Source organism: Mus musculus, chromosome 2 (assembly GCF_000001635.26).
Source record: "Mus musculus strain C57BL/6J chromosome 2, GRCm38.p6 C57BL/6J".
NCBI classification, from domain to species: domain Eukaryota; kingdom Metazoa; phylum Chordata; class Mammalia; order Rodentia; family Muridae; genus Mus; species Mus musculus.
The window spans coordinates 35,351,012-35,367,739 of NC_000068.7; the positions used below are offsets into that span (position 1 = coordinate 35,351,012).

The following is a 16,728-nucleotide window of genomic DNA, read 5'->3' on the forward strand; positions in this document are numbered from 1 at the left end:
TAATTAAAGTTCATGTTGCAACACAAGTGTGTCTGCACTCACACACATCAATACACCACACGCACACACATACACACACACACACACACCATACACATACATACACAATAAACGAATGAGTAAAATGTGCTTTAATTTTTCTCTCTGTTTTCATGTGACTGTTTTCTCTGTCTGGAGGTTAAACTGTGGCCCTTCTTTTCAGTTTCATTCAGATTGGCCACAGTTCAGAATTGTAACGCATTTTCTGGAGGGATGTAGTTCAATTGGTAACAAGGAGCCATTCCACCATATAAGGGGTGCATGACATTAACACAACTTATGCCTGTTGATATGACTGTGATAGTTTTATTTGCTCCATTGCAAAGTTACTTTTTCTTCCAGCTTCTATGATGATAGCTTTGGAAAGACGTCTCTTTATGCAAATGCAGTTAATGAGTGGAAAGTTTTTTCTCTGTCTCCTTGAGAACTGAGTGTCTACATGATTTATTTGAAGTTATTTTGCAATTATTTAGCTTTCCAGATCCACATGGATAATTATTTTATAGCTGGAGTTAGAATACATTTGCATTATCTTCTTATTCAAACTGTCCCATTGGAAGCTCTGTCTTTTAGCTTCTGTTTCAGAAACAATTTTATCAACTAGAGTCCAATCTCTTTTTTTTAAAGATTTATTTATTATTATATCTAAGTACACTGTAGCTGTTTTCAGACACATCAGAAGAGGGAGTCAGATCTCATTATGGATGGTTATGAGCCACCATGTGGTTGCTGGGATCTGAACTCAGGACCTTCACAAATGGAAGAGCAGTCAGTGCTCTTAACTGCTGAGCCATCTTTCCAGCCCCCGAGTCCAATCTTTGTGTACAGTTGTTTTTGTTTTTAGACTTACAGTCCTTTCCTTCCTAGAGATCCTTCCCTGAATTCCAAAGTTACACTAGTGCATTTTCTTCTCTTCCTTTCCAGTGAGGTAGTTCTATGCGCTTCTCGCCATCCACCTTTTAACATTTGGTCTTCTGTGAGATTTTGAAAAACAAAACCAAAAGCCCACAGGCATTGATTGCAGCCCCAGTTCATTCTGGGCTTTCAAATTCTGTGAGTTTAATGCGTGAATAATGACACAGAGCCACTGATACAGCATCATATGGGATAATCTCACATTGGAGATTCCTGTGCTGTGCTTGTTGCTATTCAGACATCCTGCCTTCAGGTCCCTCATGTCCCCTGGCCATCAGCTCATTGTCTTCATGGCTTTACTTTCCCCAGATGTCATGGAGATAACCCATGATAGTCGGTTCTATGCCTGAACTTGAGTGAGTTAAAGTGCAATCGGACAGAGGCTAAAACACTTTTTCTGAGTGTATCTGTGAGAGTGTTTGTGGAAGAGACTAGCATTTGAATCAGTAGATGGAGTTAAGATCTGCCTTGAGGTGGTGTGTGTGTGTGTGTGTGTGTGTGTGTGTGTGTTTCCATTCTTTTCACTACCCTTTATTGGTAAATGCTGGCTAATATGTATTCTTCTATACAATTTGGAGAATGATCTACCATAGGCATACTTCTGGTTTAGAATGGATAATTTCTTGAGTATATAAAAAGGCCCAGAGTAAGGCAATAAATATCAAGGGTGGATCAACAGCAAAACATCATCAAATTGAGGTCTCCAGACACCCAGCGGAGATCCACCAGGAAACCCTGGGAATGCCACCAGGTGGCATTCCTGATAAAGTCTTTGGAAGAGTTGAAGGTAGCCTCAAGTGAGACTTCCAAGTAAAAGAACAAATAGCAACATAGAGAGAGAACTTCTTCAAAGTCACAGCTTACAGATACACAGCAGAAATGGACTGGGGGATTTGAAGCAGGGGCTCTCAATTGTGCTGATCTGCACGAATGAGCTTCCTATGGCCGAACTTCCGGGTTCTCGTTCCCTCTGCAGACATTTTCATGTCAGAGGATAAATACTAGTGAGCTCTGTTGGAAAGAGCCTGCCTTTCAGCTGCTCTCAAGCCCACGCTTTGCTTCGGGTTGTTTTGCTAGACTTTCCCTCACTATCACAGGGAATGGGGACCATCCCCCAGAAGACACAATTCAAACAGTCCTGGAGAGGAGGGACCAACCCCACTTCCAAAGCCAGCTTCTTAGGGAGCTCAGATGGCGCAGGAGACTTCACCAGCATAATGTGCATTACCAGCATCTAGTTCTTGGCATATCTGGGAGAGGGGATTGAGGCTTTTTTTTTTAACTTTTAAATTTGTGAAATAAACATTTAAGGGTAGTTTTATCTCCTGCGTTAGACTATTAGGTGCCTCAAGGACAAGATAATTTTTTACTGCATCACATTCTTGTATCTTTTTTAAAAAAAACATGAACTCAAAGCTGAAAAGATGGCTCAGCAGTTAAGAGCACTTACCATTCTTTCAGAGGACCCAGGTTCAGTTGTGAGCACCCACATGGTGACTCACTCCTGCCTGTTATTCTAGTTCCAGGGAGTCCAAATGCCTCTTCGGGCCTCCGAGGGCATTAGGCACACACATAGTCCACAGACACACTTTCAGGCAAAACATCCACACACATAGAATAAGACAGAAACATTTTTTTTAAATGAACTAAACGTAATTAGCAATAAAAGCAAGATCTACATTTGGTAGGATGTCTTCAGCTCGCCTGGCTTCAGTCACATCCTAGGCACACTGGATACTGATCAAGGAGATTGGCTCTAAGGAATATACTACCCCTCCCCAATGGGCAAAGTCATGAATATTAAGCTTCCCTCGTGTATATCTATTTGACGTGTATGACTTCTTCATAAAAAAAATCATCTAAGGAGCTAGAGAAAGTACCCAAGGAGCTAAAGGGAACTGCAACCCCATAGGTGGAACAACATTATGAACTAACCAGTATCCCAGAGCTCTTGTCTCTAGCTGCATATGTATCAAAAGATGGCCTAGTCGGCCATCACTGGAAAGAGAGGCCCATTGGTCATGCAAACTTTATATGCGCCAGTACAGGGGAACGCCAGGGCCAAAAAGTGGGAGTGGGTGGGTAGGGGAGTGGGGGTGAGGGTATGGGGGACTTTTGGGATAGCATTGGAAATGTAAATGAGGAAAATACCTAATAAAAATATTAAAAAAGAAAAAAATCATCTATACCTCCAAAATAATTTCCACATTAATAATGCATACATAAAACATCACACCATGTAGGCAATACTTATCGAGTTACTTTTATTTAGACTAAGGAGAATTATAATTTCAAAGACAATTTATTCTGAAAGATTACACACTTGTGTAAGCTCTCCAGAGTTTTATTTTTGAGGAATTCCCTGGTATTTACTTGTGATTTCATAAACCCCAGGGCACAACCATAGTATGATTTATGGTTTCCAAGCTATCTTAATGTGCTTGATTTCCGGAGGAGTTTTAAATCTTGGGTCCCAGTTGTACTCTGGTGATAACACCCTAGCGGGTTTGTTGATAAAAAAATATTTATTTAGGTGGCTTTCAAATGTGCTAACAAGTTTATTTGTGTTGTCATCTGTAATTCCCTTTATATATTGTTCAATTAGATTTAAGACGTTTAGGGGTGTGCCGCCAACAATGGCCCTGTGGTAATAGAAATCTCCTTTTTCAAAGGGGATGAAAGCTGCAGATTTAGTTCTTCTCTCATAGGGGAAGTCTCTGGGCTTTTTAAAATACCACCATGCATGGAGTTGAGCTACAGATTTGCCCAAGGTTTCTACTCCAAAGTTGTTCTTGAAGGTCTGGTTCACAGCCATCATGAAGAGAAAGTTGACTTCATATTGTATACACTGTATGATTTTGCTATGCATGTTATTCATGTTTCTGAGATTACAGTCTTGACACATCTCTTCCTCAAATAGCCTCCATGTTTTAAGTGTCCGAAGAGGACCCAACTCAAAGTATGGTAGATTGTACGTGCTGTCAGCCAATATGTAGAAAATAACATTGTAGCCCACCATGAAGTACTTATCAGCAGACTTTATGAAGCGTCTCAGGGGCTCTTTTGAAAAGCTACAAAAACAAAAGATAAACAAACACTTCACTAATTCCCAGCAGGTGTGTGCCACTTAGCATGCCAATTAACATACAAGACATTGGTGTCTAAGAAGATAAAGATAGCCTGGCTGGGTCTGTACCTTCAGCTGTATTGGTTAGTAAAAGATAATCTGGTAAGCTTGGGGGCCTGAGAAAAGACATAAAGTTTGTTAGGAAGAAAAGGAAAGAGAGTTTAATGAACAGTAATGAAAATGTTTGCACAAGTTCTAACATTCAGCTATTGCTGGATAAAACAAAACAAAACAAAACTAAACTAAACTAAACTAAACTAAACTAAAACAAATGAACAACCGCTATCCATAGCTACACAGGGCAGAAAGAAGTAATGACAGACTCATTAGTAAGTAGTACTTTGGTTAGAGACAGTCCATGGCTGCGCATCCTTATTTCTACAAAATATAAGGGACAACTACCAGCAGTGCATACTTTCCAGTAGCGAAGACAGCCAAGCCTATGGTAATGTTCAGTCTCTTATAATATTGTTCTAGAACTTCTCTGTTGTAAGTTCCTTCCCATAAGACTGGAGCGAGCCAACCAGTTGTTGCTATAACATCAGGACGTTTTCTGTTGAGCAAAAAAACAAAAAACAAAAAAAAAAAACAAAAACCCAGCAGATTATCCTACTGTGACAGTATAGGTTATGCAAGTGATAATAGCTAGTAGCTGTAGAGTGCTTACTATGTTTTTAACTTCTACTTTTCCTTTCTTTTCCCCTGGAAAGATCTATAGTATCCCCTTTGTGGAACTGGGGCTATGGCTCACCCAGTTAAAGGTGCTTGCCACAAGAGTATGAGGACCCAAGTCTGGTTCCCTAGAACTCGTGTCAAAAATTCTAGGCATGGTGCACACCTAGAGGTGGAAATAGGAGGATCCCTAGGACTCACTGAATACCCAGCCTAGCCCTCAGTGAGAATCTGTCTCATAAATAGAATAAAAACAGACTGAAGGAGACAATTGGTATCAACCTCTGGCCTGCACACGCACATGCTCACACATGCATACACACACATGCACACATATGTACACACATGCATACACATGCACACATATGCACATGTGTACACACAGGCACACATGCACACACATACACACATGTACATACATGCACACACATGTACACTATATGCTATTCCATTTTTAACTTTTCCTTTATGCTTTAAGCACATAGGTGCAATGCAGGAGAAAATAAGACTTCTAAGACAAATAGAAAGTACTAGACTTGTTTCTGATGAATAACCCTGTGGCAGTGTTAGTAGCAATAAATAATCTGACTGAAGTCAAGACATTAAATCAAGCACATTAAGATACACATCTTAGAAGGAGTTGAATATAAAATGAGGTTGTAGATTTTAGTACAAATCTATAGCTACACAAAGACACAATTTGGTAATCCTTACCAGTGTATTAATAATAGTGATAAAAATCACATAGTGTCTTAGTCAGGGTTTCTATTCCTGCACAAGCATCATGGCCAAGAAGCAAGTTGGGGAGGAAAGGGTTTATTAGGCTTACACTTCCACATTGCTGTTGATCACCAAAGGATGCAGGACTGGAACTCAAGCAGGTCAGAAAGCAGGAGCTGATGCAGAGGCCATGGAGGGATGTTCTTTACTGGCTTGCTTCCCCTGGCTTGCTCAGCCTGCTCTCTTATAGAACTCAAGACTACCAGCCCAGAGATGGTCCCACCCACAAGGGGCCTTTCCCCCTTGATCACTAATTGAGAAAATACCTTACAGTTGGATCTCATGGAGGCATTTCCTCAACTGAAGCTCCTTTCTCTGTGATAACTCCAGTTGTTTCAAGTTGACACAAAACTAGCCAGTACACATAGTAACAAATTCTTTAAAAGTGTACCATTACTATTTTAAGGATTCTTTAACTCATATATTTATTTTAAGCCTCCCTGTACTGAAAATGTATAAGCATACACTTATATTTCACAAATTTTAAACTACACTTTAAGACAGACTTACTGGGGTAATGGATGTGGCTCAGTTGGTAGAGTACTTACCTAGCATGGTCTTATGTTAGATCTCCACTTGAGAGATGGAGGCAAAGGGTTCAGGGGTTCAGAGTCATCCTTAGCTACATAGTGAGTTCAAGGCTAGTGTGGACTACATGAGATCTTGTCAAAAACCAAAGCAAAACAAACCAAAAACCTGTCACTATTTTGTCACAGTGATGAGACATAAATTAAATTTGCTATATACTCAAAGAAAATCTGTATTGAACATGAATTACACAGTGCCCATTGTGGTTTTGGTTTTTTATATTTTGTTTTGTTTTGTGGTTTGGTAGTACTGGTGTTTAAACCCAGGTCTTCATATATCCTAGCTAAGTGTTCTACCATTGAGCTACTCTGCCCCAAATCTATATGAGACAGTGAAACAATTTCAAGATTACTGATTTTCTCAATAAATTAGGCTAATATTTTTTTTTTGCCAGAATGAAAGAAAAAATATTTTAAAGATCCATGTTAAGAAATTGGTGGGAGTGTGTTACATGTAGCTTCTGCTACCCTGCCTAAGCTCCAGGAACAGACCACGTTACCAGCCCCCACCCAGAGAATATTGGCTCTGAGGATGAAAACACAGACATACACAGTTGTTCAAATGCTAGCAGGGTCCATTCCCAGAGCTTAGGTGGTTTAGCAAAGCTGCATGCAACAGATGGCACCCAAAGTGGAGCAAGAATCCACTATTAATTTAGGAATTCTCAGATGGAAAAAACACACACACACACACACACACACAGTGATATAAGTCTAGAAAGAGAGAATTGGTTTCTCTGTGAGCTTAGCAGAGTTAGTCACACGGTGGCTCCAGCACACAGGAAACTTGAACAAAGGAACACAGAGAGATCCTCAGCTCATAGATGCTGGGAACCTCTGCTGTGACGAGACAGATGCAAGGAGAGGGAGAGGGAGGAGAGGAAGGGAGAAGGAGAGAGGGAGGGGGAGGGGGGTAGAGAGGGAGGGGAGAAGGAGAGGAGGGGGAGAGGAGAGGAGAGATGAGGAGAGGAGAGATGAGGAGAGGAGGGATGAGGAGAGGAGAGGAGGGGAGGGGAAGAGAAGGAGAAGGAGAAGGAGAAGGAGAAGGAGAAGGAGAAGGAGAAGGAGAAGGAGAAGGAGAAGGAGAAGGAGAGGAGGAGAGGAGGAGAGAAGGAGAGGAGAGATGGAGAGAAGGAGAGAGGAGAGATGGAGAGAAGGAGAGAGGAGAGAGGAGAGGAGAGAGGAGAGGAGGAGAGGATTTTCCTATGCCTCTGAGGGAGAAAAGGTGACTAGCCATGTGAGATCTTAGATGGAGTGGCCACACACCTGCTCCTACATACAGGTGGGTAGTCGGGATGTTTAGCTGGGACTAGATGTAACTGAGCAACTAAAGTTGAGGGCAGATTTAGGATGCTGAGCAAAGAATATTTATAAGGGCATGTTTCTCCAGGTGGGAGATAAGTAGCATCCAGCAATTGTGCCAAAAAGCAAGTTGAATTTGAACACCCGTGTGTGTGTCTGTGTTTTCATCCAAGGATCCAATATTCTCTAGGTAGGTGCTGCTAACATGGTCCTTTCCGGGAGCTTTGGCAGGGTAACACAGCTACATGCAACAGGTATGGGAGACAGCTCAGTGAGAAAGTTCTTCCTATACAAGCACAAGGAATTCAACCCCCAACACCCAAGTGGTGACTTCATGGTGATGCGTTTGCAGAGGACCCTGGGTAAGTTCTCAGCACCCATATATAATGGCTCTCAACCTCTTGTAGCTCCAATTCCAGGAGATCACCATCTACTGACTTTTGTGGGTTCCTACACACACAAACTCATGCATACAAGCTCATGCAGTGTGTGTGTGTGTGTGTGTGTGTGTGTGTGTGTGTGTGTGTGTGTGTGTGTATTTTAAATGGGGCGTTTTGGTGCATGCCTGTAATTCCAGCAGTGGAAGGGGGAGACAGGAGCACCCTAGGGGTGTAGGGAGTAGCCAGCCTAGACAGGTATTGAACATGACTTAAAATATAAGGTGGAAAGTGATACAGGAAGATATCCAGTGCCACTGGCCCACATACACACGCATACTCATGAGCACGCATACACACTCACAATAAACAAATTTAGGGGCTGAAGACATGGATTAGTGGTTAAGAGTGTACTGCTCCTGCAGAAGACTTAAATTTGATTATCAGAACCCATATGGACTTGCTAAGAGCAGCCTGCAGCTCCAGCTGCAGAGAGCCCAGCAGCCCTTCTACTCTTCTGCAGGCATGTACACTTATGTGCGCACACACACACAATTAAAACTAAAGTGTTAACGTTTTAAAATACAACATTGTTTAACAGAAGATTAAACAGAAGATGAAGAGGTAAATCTTTAGAGTCCTTAACTATGAAACCCTTCCTCTGAGAGAGAAATGCTGGTCAGAGGACACGCCATACAAAGGAGGCTCAGTATGCTAGTGAGCAACAGGAGCAGTCCTCTAGATGCCATCATCACAGCTTTGCCTCTCAAACCTGGTTCTGCCTTAGTGAGTCTGTGCAGAGTGGCCCCCAGCACAGGAATGGAGATTATATGTGGCTAAACAATGTGTCCATCACTTAGATGGAGCTAGGCAGGCAGTGAGTGTCCAGTGTCATACACACTGCCTAGCTGAGGAGTCAGTGAATTTTATGATGAAGTGTGTCACAGTTGGCTTATTTCCAGCACAGCCTCTGTCCTTACTATGCATCTGTCTGTCCAGAAGCAGCCAGCCTACCAGAAAGTGGGAGAGTCAACAGAAGTCTCCATTTCAGTGCAAATTGAGAGCTTGATTCTCTGCAAGGTTGAGGTCCTGTCAATGATTTTTTTTTCCTGGTTACATGTTTTTCAAAGTTGAAATGCATAGTCCATAAGGGTAGGTGGATGTGAGAAAGTGTCTGCTCTTGATTACATGAGATAATTAATTTATAGTGTTTGATTTATGACTGCAGATTCCATGGGTTGGGTGATACTACTTCACAAGAGAGGAATCCCTTCCTCAGGAAATAAAGTCATGGTCCATAAAACCACTTGCAGGTCATTGGAGTTTTCTTAACTGTTGAATTAAAAGGTAAAAATATCATTAATATACTGGCTTGGAAAATGATTCTCATTACCAAGGAGATACAAGTTGCTACTGCAAAAAAAATGACAGCAAAGAGAACTGCCTTCCAAAGAACTCTCTGGGATGCTCTCCACTAAGCTCATGTCCAGGACTAATGGTCCTTGGGAAATTGTGGTGCCTCAACAGGACTGCACCCCTGAGGGACTTGGGGTCGTCAATGGAGGTGATCAGAACAGAGGCCAAGAGTGTATTAGCAGTGGATAAGGGAGCCATGGATCTGATTATCATCTACTTCCACTTAGTATCCATCTCTGCAGCAGCTGTTGCAATAGGACTGTAACAATGATTTATTGTGTACGTTACTTTATTTTCTCCTCTTTTGCTGCTACTTTGTAGGGTGAGTGTTGGGCATGGCTAATGTCATCCTGTGATGATACTGTGATGGCACTGATGGATGGCTTCTCTTTCACAGCCCTGGCAATCCCTGATCTCCTATAAACCATGCGTCACTTGCTCTTCTAGGCCTAGGCATGCTCACAGCCAAGAATGAAATATTTAATATTATAAAACTAACATCAAGAAAGTATGTAAAATAAGTAAAACATTACTAATATTTACCCATTATAGATTGGAAAATAAATAGTAATTGAATAGCCTAAATCAAAGATTAAATTTTGTGTCATTTATCTATTTATTTGTTTGTTTGTCTGTCTGTCTGACTATTTATTTATTTATTTATATTTTTAATGTTTTTATATATGTGAATACTCTGTTGCTGTCTTCAGACACACCCTCTGAAGAGGGCATCAGATCCCACTACAGATGGTTGTGAGCCACCATGTGGTTGCTGGGAATTGAACTCAAGACCACTGGAAGAGCAGCCAGTGCTCTTAACTGCTGATCCATCTCTTCAGCCCCTAGTTATTTATTTTAAAGGCTTACTTATTTTCATTTTCTAAGTGTGTTTTGTCTGCATGTATGCATGTTTACCACCTGTATGCCTGTACCCAATGAGCCCAAAAGACAGCATGGGATCCCCTAGAACTGGAGTTATATATGACTATGAGCGGCCACGCAGGTGCTGGGAATCAATCCTGGGTCCTCTGTAAGAGCAACGTGCACCATTAACTTCTGAGCCATCTCTACAGTTCCTATTTGTTTGTATTTACTCTTACTTCTGTACGTGTGTGTGCTGTATATGTTTATGTGCACGTTTACATATATGTGGGTGTATGTCGGTGCATGTGCATGTAGAGGCTAGATGTTGGCATGGGGTATCTTCCGTACTTGCCCTGCAGCTTATGTATTGAGGCTGTCTCTCACTTGAATTCAGAGCTTACCATTGAGGCCAGCTAGCCAGTTTGCTCCAGGGATCCTCTGTCTCCACGCTTCGAGCACAGGGGGAACAGACTGGTTACCACGTATACCCAGCATTTCTGTGAATGCTGCGGGTCCAAACTCTGGTCCTCATGCATATGAAGCATTCATTTTACCACACAGAGCCAACTTCCCAGACCTTAAAACCTGAAGTCTCCATGCTAGAAATCCATACTCTCACATGGTATGTGCACACACACACACACACACACACACACACACACACACACTTATATTTATTGGAATATAATAAACCCTAAATTACAACTATCAGACAATGTCAAGGAAATCACTATAAATGTTTTATAAGCATGTTTATCCTGTACAAACATAAAACCGATTTATATACAACCATTACAGAATAATCATTTCCTTCGAGTGTCAATGGCAAATGAGCATAGCAAGAAGAATTGACACCAGCAAAACATAATATATACATCTGTAGAAATGTCACAGTGAAACATTCATTTGTATAATTAATATTCAAATTATAGTGATCATAAATTAAAATTTAGAGGAGTCAATATTGGCATTTTTAGATTTTACTTAAAGACATTTTCTCCCTATTAATACCAGGAATGTTAAACCAGATTGAATATGACAGCTTTCTTAATATACCCCTTAACTGCATGATTCTTGAAAAATAGACCATAAACATATGAAAAAAACCCTTAAAAGTAAAAAATAAAAAGTCTTAGAAAAAAGCTGGTTCTAGGTATCTGGAGTACCTACACTTGGATAACAGAATAACATTCTCTTTAAATTGAGTTACATTGTTATTTTGTTCTTACTTTGGATCAAACCAGGTGGAGAGATGAGGTTCTTCTAAGTGATCTTTCCTAGGAACAAAGAGAAGACTCACCTCAGGGGTCATCCACTCAATAGATTGCTGAATGTATGATACCATGGGCATAGTTTGATGCAAAGAAACAGAAATAGGAAATCTTATCAATAGTATTGAATGGGGATAGAAATAACTCAGTGGGTGGGTTCAACAGTGGTAGGGGGAATAGATATAACTCAGATCACTTAAGTAATTAAAAAAAAAAACCTGTTAGCTAAAATGAAATTTCTGGTTTCTTTGGAGACTCAGTTGTGTCATGTGATATTTTTCTGGAAACTGTCTTATAAGAGGATGTTTTTGCTGAAGCAGACATGGGAGGACGTTTTGTTGAAAACAGACACGTGGTGTTTTTCTGGAAAGTGCCTGGAAAGGGGGCATGTGATGTTTTGCTAGAGTGGACACTTGAGAGAACACAGGATGTTTGGAAAGGGTATAAATGTAACTTATCAGACAGTTGGGCAATGCTGAGTGGTATTGGTTCGCCTTGCCACTCTTTGCTGATCAACGTTTGTCATTACCTCACAGAGAGAAAAGCACCAAAGAGCTTCTGGTGGTGTTCTGGAGGCTCCTTGATGCTTCCAAGGATTTGAGCTGATTGACAGATGTTTCTTCTGGATAGAACTGCCATTGCTGACTCGAGAATGATGTTTGCCCGTGGATCGAGCTACTGTGTGTAAACTGAGCTGCTGATATCCTGACAACAAAGTTTGGATGCAACCCAAAGAACTATTTCTAGCCAAGTCTACATCCTCCTTTGCCCTATTAACCTTTCCTTTCCACTCCCTCTGGTCGGTGGTGGGCTAGAAGGAAGGTTAAAGCATTTGAGTACCCTCCTTAGACTAGGTTTTGAAATATATAACTCTACACTAAAATCTGTCTGACAAATTCTGCTGTGTTCATATATGAAATACTACATATCAGTAACATGGTCTAGAATGTTAGTAAACACAATGTACTTGGCTGTCAAGGGCATCTTGCTGTACGACAACACCTCTTATCAGTAGGTTATGTATTTTATGACCCTGTTTAGAAAAGTCTCAAGATGACAAGATGATGGAGATAGAAAAATGCCTAGAAGTGGTTCCCAGGATGAAGTGAGGGGTACAACAGGAAGCATCACATGGCACCAAACAGGATAGTTTGGGCTGTAATGGAAAAGTAGTATATCTTGATTGGTGCTGTGGTTGTAGTAGTATTGACATGTGATAAAAAGGTAAAATTATACAGGCACCTTGTCTCAGTGTCAGGTCCCTGACTTTGAGTTCCGTCGTGGGAGCTGTAACATTAGGGAGCATCGGGTGAAATGTCAGGCGAAAGGTGCAGGCAACTTCCTGTGAGTGGTTATTATTTTGAAATAAAGTGGAAGGTAAAAAGAAAATAAAGTGGAAGGTAAAAAAGAGTGCATCTCTTAATTTTCAGAAGTATCTCTAGCCAAAGATATTTCACTGTATGGTTCCCCCGGTTCTCTTTCTACATCCACATTATCTGTGCCTAAATTCATTAAACTGTGTACTGACAGACAGAGACGTTTGCTTTTGTTTATGGGGGTTTGTTTTGTTTTGTTTTACATCAAGTTAACTGTCTATATTTTTGAGCAACATTGTCTTGAGATTTTTTTCTTTTATTTAAAATAGATTTTTTAGGCTGGTTGTGGTGGTGCACATCTTTAATCCTAGCACTTAGGAAGCAGATACAGGTGGATCTCTGAGTTCAAGGCTGTCCTGCTCTACAGAGTGAGTTCCAGGACAGCCAAGGCTACACAGAGAAACCCTGCCTAGAAAACCCCAAACCAAACAAACACAGCCTGCCCTGCCCACCCCCAAATAGATTTTTTTCCCTCAACAATATATTCTGACTACAGTTTCCTCTCCCCTAACTCCTCTGAGTTCCTCCCACCTCCCCTCCCATCTAGATCCACACCCTTTCTGTCTCTGGTTAGAAAACAGGTAGGCATGTAAAGAATAATAGTAAGATCAAACAAACAAACAAACAAACAAACATCCAAATCAGACTAGGACAAAGCAAGCAAACAGAAGAAAAAGAGTGAAAGAAAAGGCAGAAGAAACATGTATAAACAGGGAGACATGTTTACATACATAGGAATCTCATGAAAACACAAAGCTGGAAGCCGCGATACGTATGCAAAGAATCTGTAAAGTGAAAAGATGAGGTCATCGTCTTGTGTGTGGAAACCAGGCTGCTCTCAGGGAGGGAGCTATCCATCTAGAGAAACCCAAGCAATCACTGTCCCGAACGGGGATGCTTGCATTGACGTCAATGGCCAAAGCACACTTCTGTGTACAGCATCTCTACTAGAAACCCATTTGCTGCAGGCACTTTTCCCTCCACACTTCTTAGGACGGTCACAGACGGACTCTTACCAGCAGGCATACATCTTCTGTAGGTGATCCTTTGTTCTTTAAGGGAAAAAAAAAGTCAATTTAGCTATAAATTTGAAAAAAAAAGTCTATTAGTAGTAATAATAGCAAACAAAACACAACACAAGAACCAAAACTCTACAGTTGAACTTCTTCTTCCATCTGTTTGTACGCACTAAGCACTCTGACCGGTTTAAGATTGCAGCAATGAAATACAGGACAAATTAGGCCTGCTAGTAGCTTATGGGACATGTATTAAGACTATAATGCCAGGCTGTGAATTTCCTTCATTAAAACACAATAACGCTGGAGGGCAAATAAATGTAGCCTAGGATACCAAGGAATAGGGGTAACCTTAAAGACATTATGTGACCCAACTCAGCTAGCTATCTTTCAAACATCGGTCGGTACCATTGGTACAAGGAAGGCAATGGTGAGTAGGGCACAGAGGAGCTGAGAATTTAAATGTTTCTGTATGGGGACATTAGCATGTTAATGGTTTTTTGGTTTTGTTTTTCCTTTAGAAAGTTGCTATTTTAGCCTCATTAACAATGATCAGAACTTTGATGTTAAAAGGGTTTTTTTTCCCTTAAAAAAAAAAAACAAACAAAAACCCTAAACTAGCAGCCCATTGTCTTGAAGATGTTTTTGTTTAATACATTGAAGACAGACTCAGCAGAGAAGCACAAAGATAGAACTGAATTTCAAGCTAATGTAAATGTTAGCTTTGCTTTTTTTGAGACAGTGTTTTTCTGTGTAGCCAGTCTTGGAATTCACTCTGTAGACCAGGCTGGCCTCAAACTCAGAGATCTGCCTGCCTCTGCTCCTGAGTGCTGGCTGGGAATAAAGGCGGGCTCAGAAAACATTGTTATAAGTGAGTGCCTTAAGAGTAAAATAGGAAGCTGGAAAGCTCGCTCAGCAGCTAGGAACACCAGCTGCTCTTGTGGAGGGCCTGGATTTGGGCTCCCAGCAACCACATGGGGCTCACAAACCTCTGTAAGGGGATCCAGCTCCTACTTCTAGCCTCTCCTATCACTGCATGCACACGGCACATAAACATACATGCAGGCACTCACACATGAAGCAGAATAAAAAAAAATGAAGATTAAAATCAGAGAGGAGCTCCCTCCGGCCCTTTCATTTTCTTGTCTTCTTAGCATCATTACACAGCACTCTGACAGCACAGGAAACAGGCTGTTTCTTTCCACCTAGAATGCAAAGCTCCCTAAGACAAGAGTCACTGTGTGGCTCGGCACCAGCTGGCACGAGGCTTACCTAGAACCAAGAATTTGATCAGTACTTCTTGACAGTTGAAAAAAAGTGAAAGCGCTGAGGTATATGTTCACCATTGCCATTGGAGAGTGCTTTGATGCCTTTGTGGAAAAGCCCAGCATTTTAGGTCAGCTGTGTCAATCAGCGACTGTGATACCTCAGGGTTACATAGTTACCTGGAGTAGGAGAAGCGTTGAGTTAGTGCCAGCAATACAGCAAACAGCATTAGCAACAGTGCTTCTTTTTTATACTGCATTCCTTCCTAGAGAGAGGGAGTGGAGGAGAGAGGGAGGGAGGAAAAATTTCGGTTAAAGGTTAAAAATACTTTCTTAGGTGTCTTCAATGAATCTGTAGAAATTGGGCCACCAACTTCAGTGTCTGATTTCAGATTACCCTACAGTCAAACAAAGTGTATCACAAAGATAGTAAAGCCAGTCATTGACTTAAAGACCTCAGAACTGATAGCCTCAAAATATATACACTGTCTCATAGGTATACAAAGGCATTACCCACTAATGCACTGAGATACAGGGGCAATAGTAGATATCAGCACACAAACTGGGTTTTGGCAGGCATCAATCAAAAGCAGGTCTTGCCTTGCCTTTGGGTACAGGAGGGACACAGAGGTTTACTTTTTCCTGAACATATATTTAATGATGAAGAAGTTTTAGGTGTGTACCTATTAATGCAGCAGCCACCAGCCACATGAGTTGTGAACATATGAACCATTCATACTCCAAAAAGTGGAGTTTGAAAACAGAGATTTCAAGGAAGAATATGCAGGGCATGGGGGAGAAGGGGGAGGAGAAAGGGGAGAAAGGGGAGGAGGGGGAGGAGGGGGAGGAGGGGAAGGAGGAGAATATGAGTCCAAGGCTAGTCTAGTGTATATGAGCTCCAGGAGAGCCAGGACTATATAGAGAAACAGAGAATTTTAAGGTTTTTGATTTTTTTTTTTTATTTAATCAATTGAAATTTTGGAAACATGAGTAAAAGAAAATATTTGAGTAAAGTTTCATCCATTTCTTTTTGCCTCTTTCTAATGTATCCCCTCGAATATTTAAGGTAACAAATACAGCTTACATTTCTACTGGAAAATTCTGCAAATAATACCATACCGGGTTGTAGTTGGACACAACCTCTATGTCCCAAGAGCAATGTGAAATGTTCACTATTTAAATTCAAGATCCTTTGGAACAAAGTTTGAGTGAAGTAAGACTGTGGCTTATTTAGCCAGGCTGTTTCCTGTCCATGTGACCTTAATGACATTATTCTTAAAAGCCAAGAACACCTTGATATATCATTCATTGTTTTGAATAATATAGTTTTTATGTCAAAGTTTGGGATTGATAACTATGATTTTTATCATAATAATCCAAAAGTTTATACATCTCTTTCTTTTTTTGTTTTGTTTGTTTGTTTGTTTGTTTTGTTTTGTTTTGTTTTTCGAGACAGGGTCTCTCTGTTTAGCCCTGGCTGTCCTGGAACTCACTTTGTAGACCAGGCTGGCCTCGAACTCAGAAATCCACCTGCCTCTGTCTCCCGAGTGCTGGGATTAAAGGCGTGTGCGACCACGCCCAGCTACATCTCTTTCTTATGAGTCACTTTACCTTTAGTTTTGATAATGTAAAGAGGAATGGCAGGAAAAAAAATACCAGCTCAGGTATTGTGTGGTATCCTTCTGTTGCCGGAGTTTTCTCTCATGGTGACGTCACTGAAT

At 41.0% G+C, this 16,728-nt stretch overlaps 1 protein-coding gene across 2 annotated transcripts; it reads right to left on the reverse strand.

The window, feature by feature from the left end:
* Nucleotides 1–3,206: 3,206 nt before the first annotated feature.
* 4930568D16Rik (RIKEN cDNA 4930568D16 gene) lies at nt 3,207–16,718 on the reverse strand. 2 transcript variants are annotated; one of them, NM_029463.1, is made up of 6 exons: nt 16,619–16,718; nt 15,188–15,273; nt 13,743–13,778; nt 11,309–11,356; nt 4,497–4,634; nt 3,207–4,025 (listed from the first exon to the last, which is right to left on the reverse strand). In NM_029463.1, exons 2-6 carry the CDS (start codon nt 15,265–15,267, stop codon nt 3,368–3,370), a joined length of 960 nt encoding a protein of 319 aa, NP_083739.1. In that variant the 5' UTR covers nt 15,268–15,273; nt 16,619–16,718; the 3' UTR covers nt 3,207–3,367. The 2 variants fall into 2 exon arrangements, with proteins under 2 accessions (NP_083739.1, XP_006498459.1); XM_006498396.3 differs by having other exon boundaries at nt 3,208–4,025; nt 16,664–16,696.
* Nucleotides 16,719–16,728: the final 10 nt, after the last annotated feature.

What these genes read in the sequence shown, in the direction of transcription:
- 4930568D16Rik (NM_029463.1), bottom strand. Translation starts at nt 15,267, where the DNA reads ATGCAGTATAAAAAAGAAGCACTGTTGCTAATGCTGTTTGCTGTATTG. An exon ending in CAACGCTTCTCCTACTCCAG is followed by an intron (nt 13,779 to 15,187) that starts GTAACTATGTAA and finishes TTTCCCTTAAAG; the next exon opens with AACAAAGGATCACCTACAGA. An exon ending in CAGAAGATGTATGCCTGCTG is followed by an intron (nt 11,357 to 13,742) that starts GTAAGAGTCCGT and finishes CTTTGTTCCTAG; the next exon opens with GAAAGATCACTTAGAAGAAC.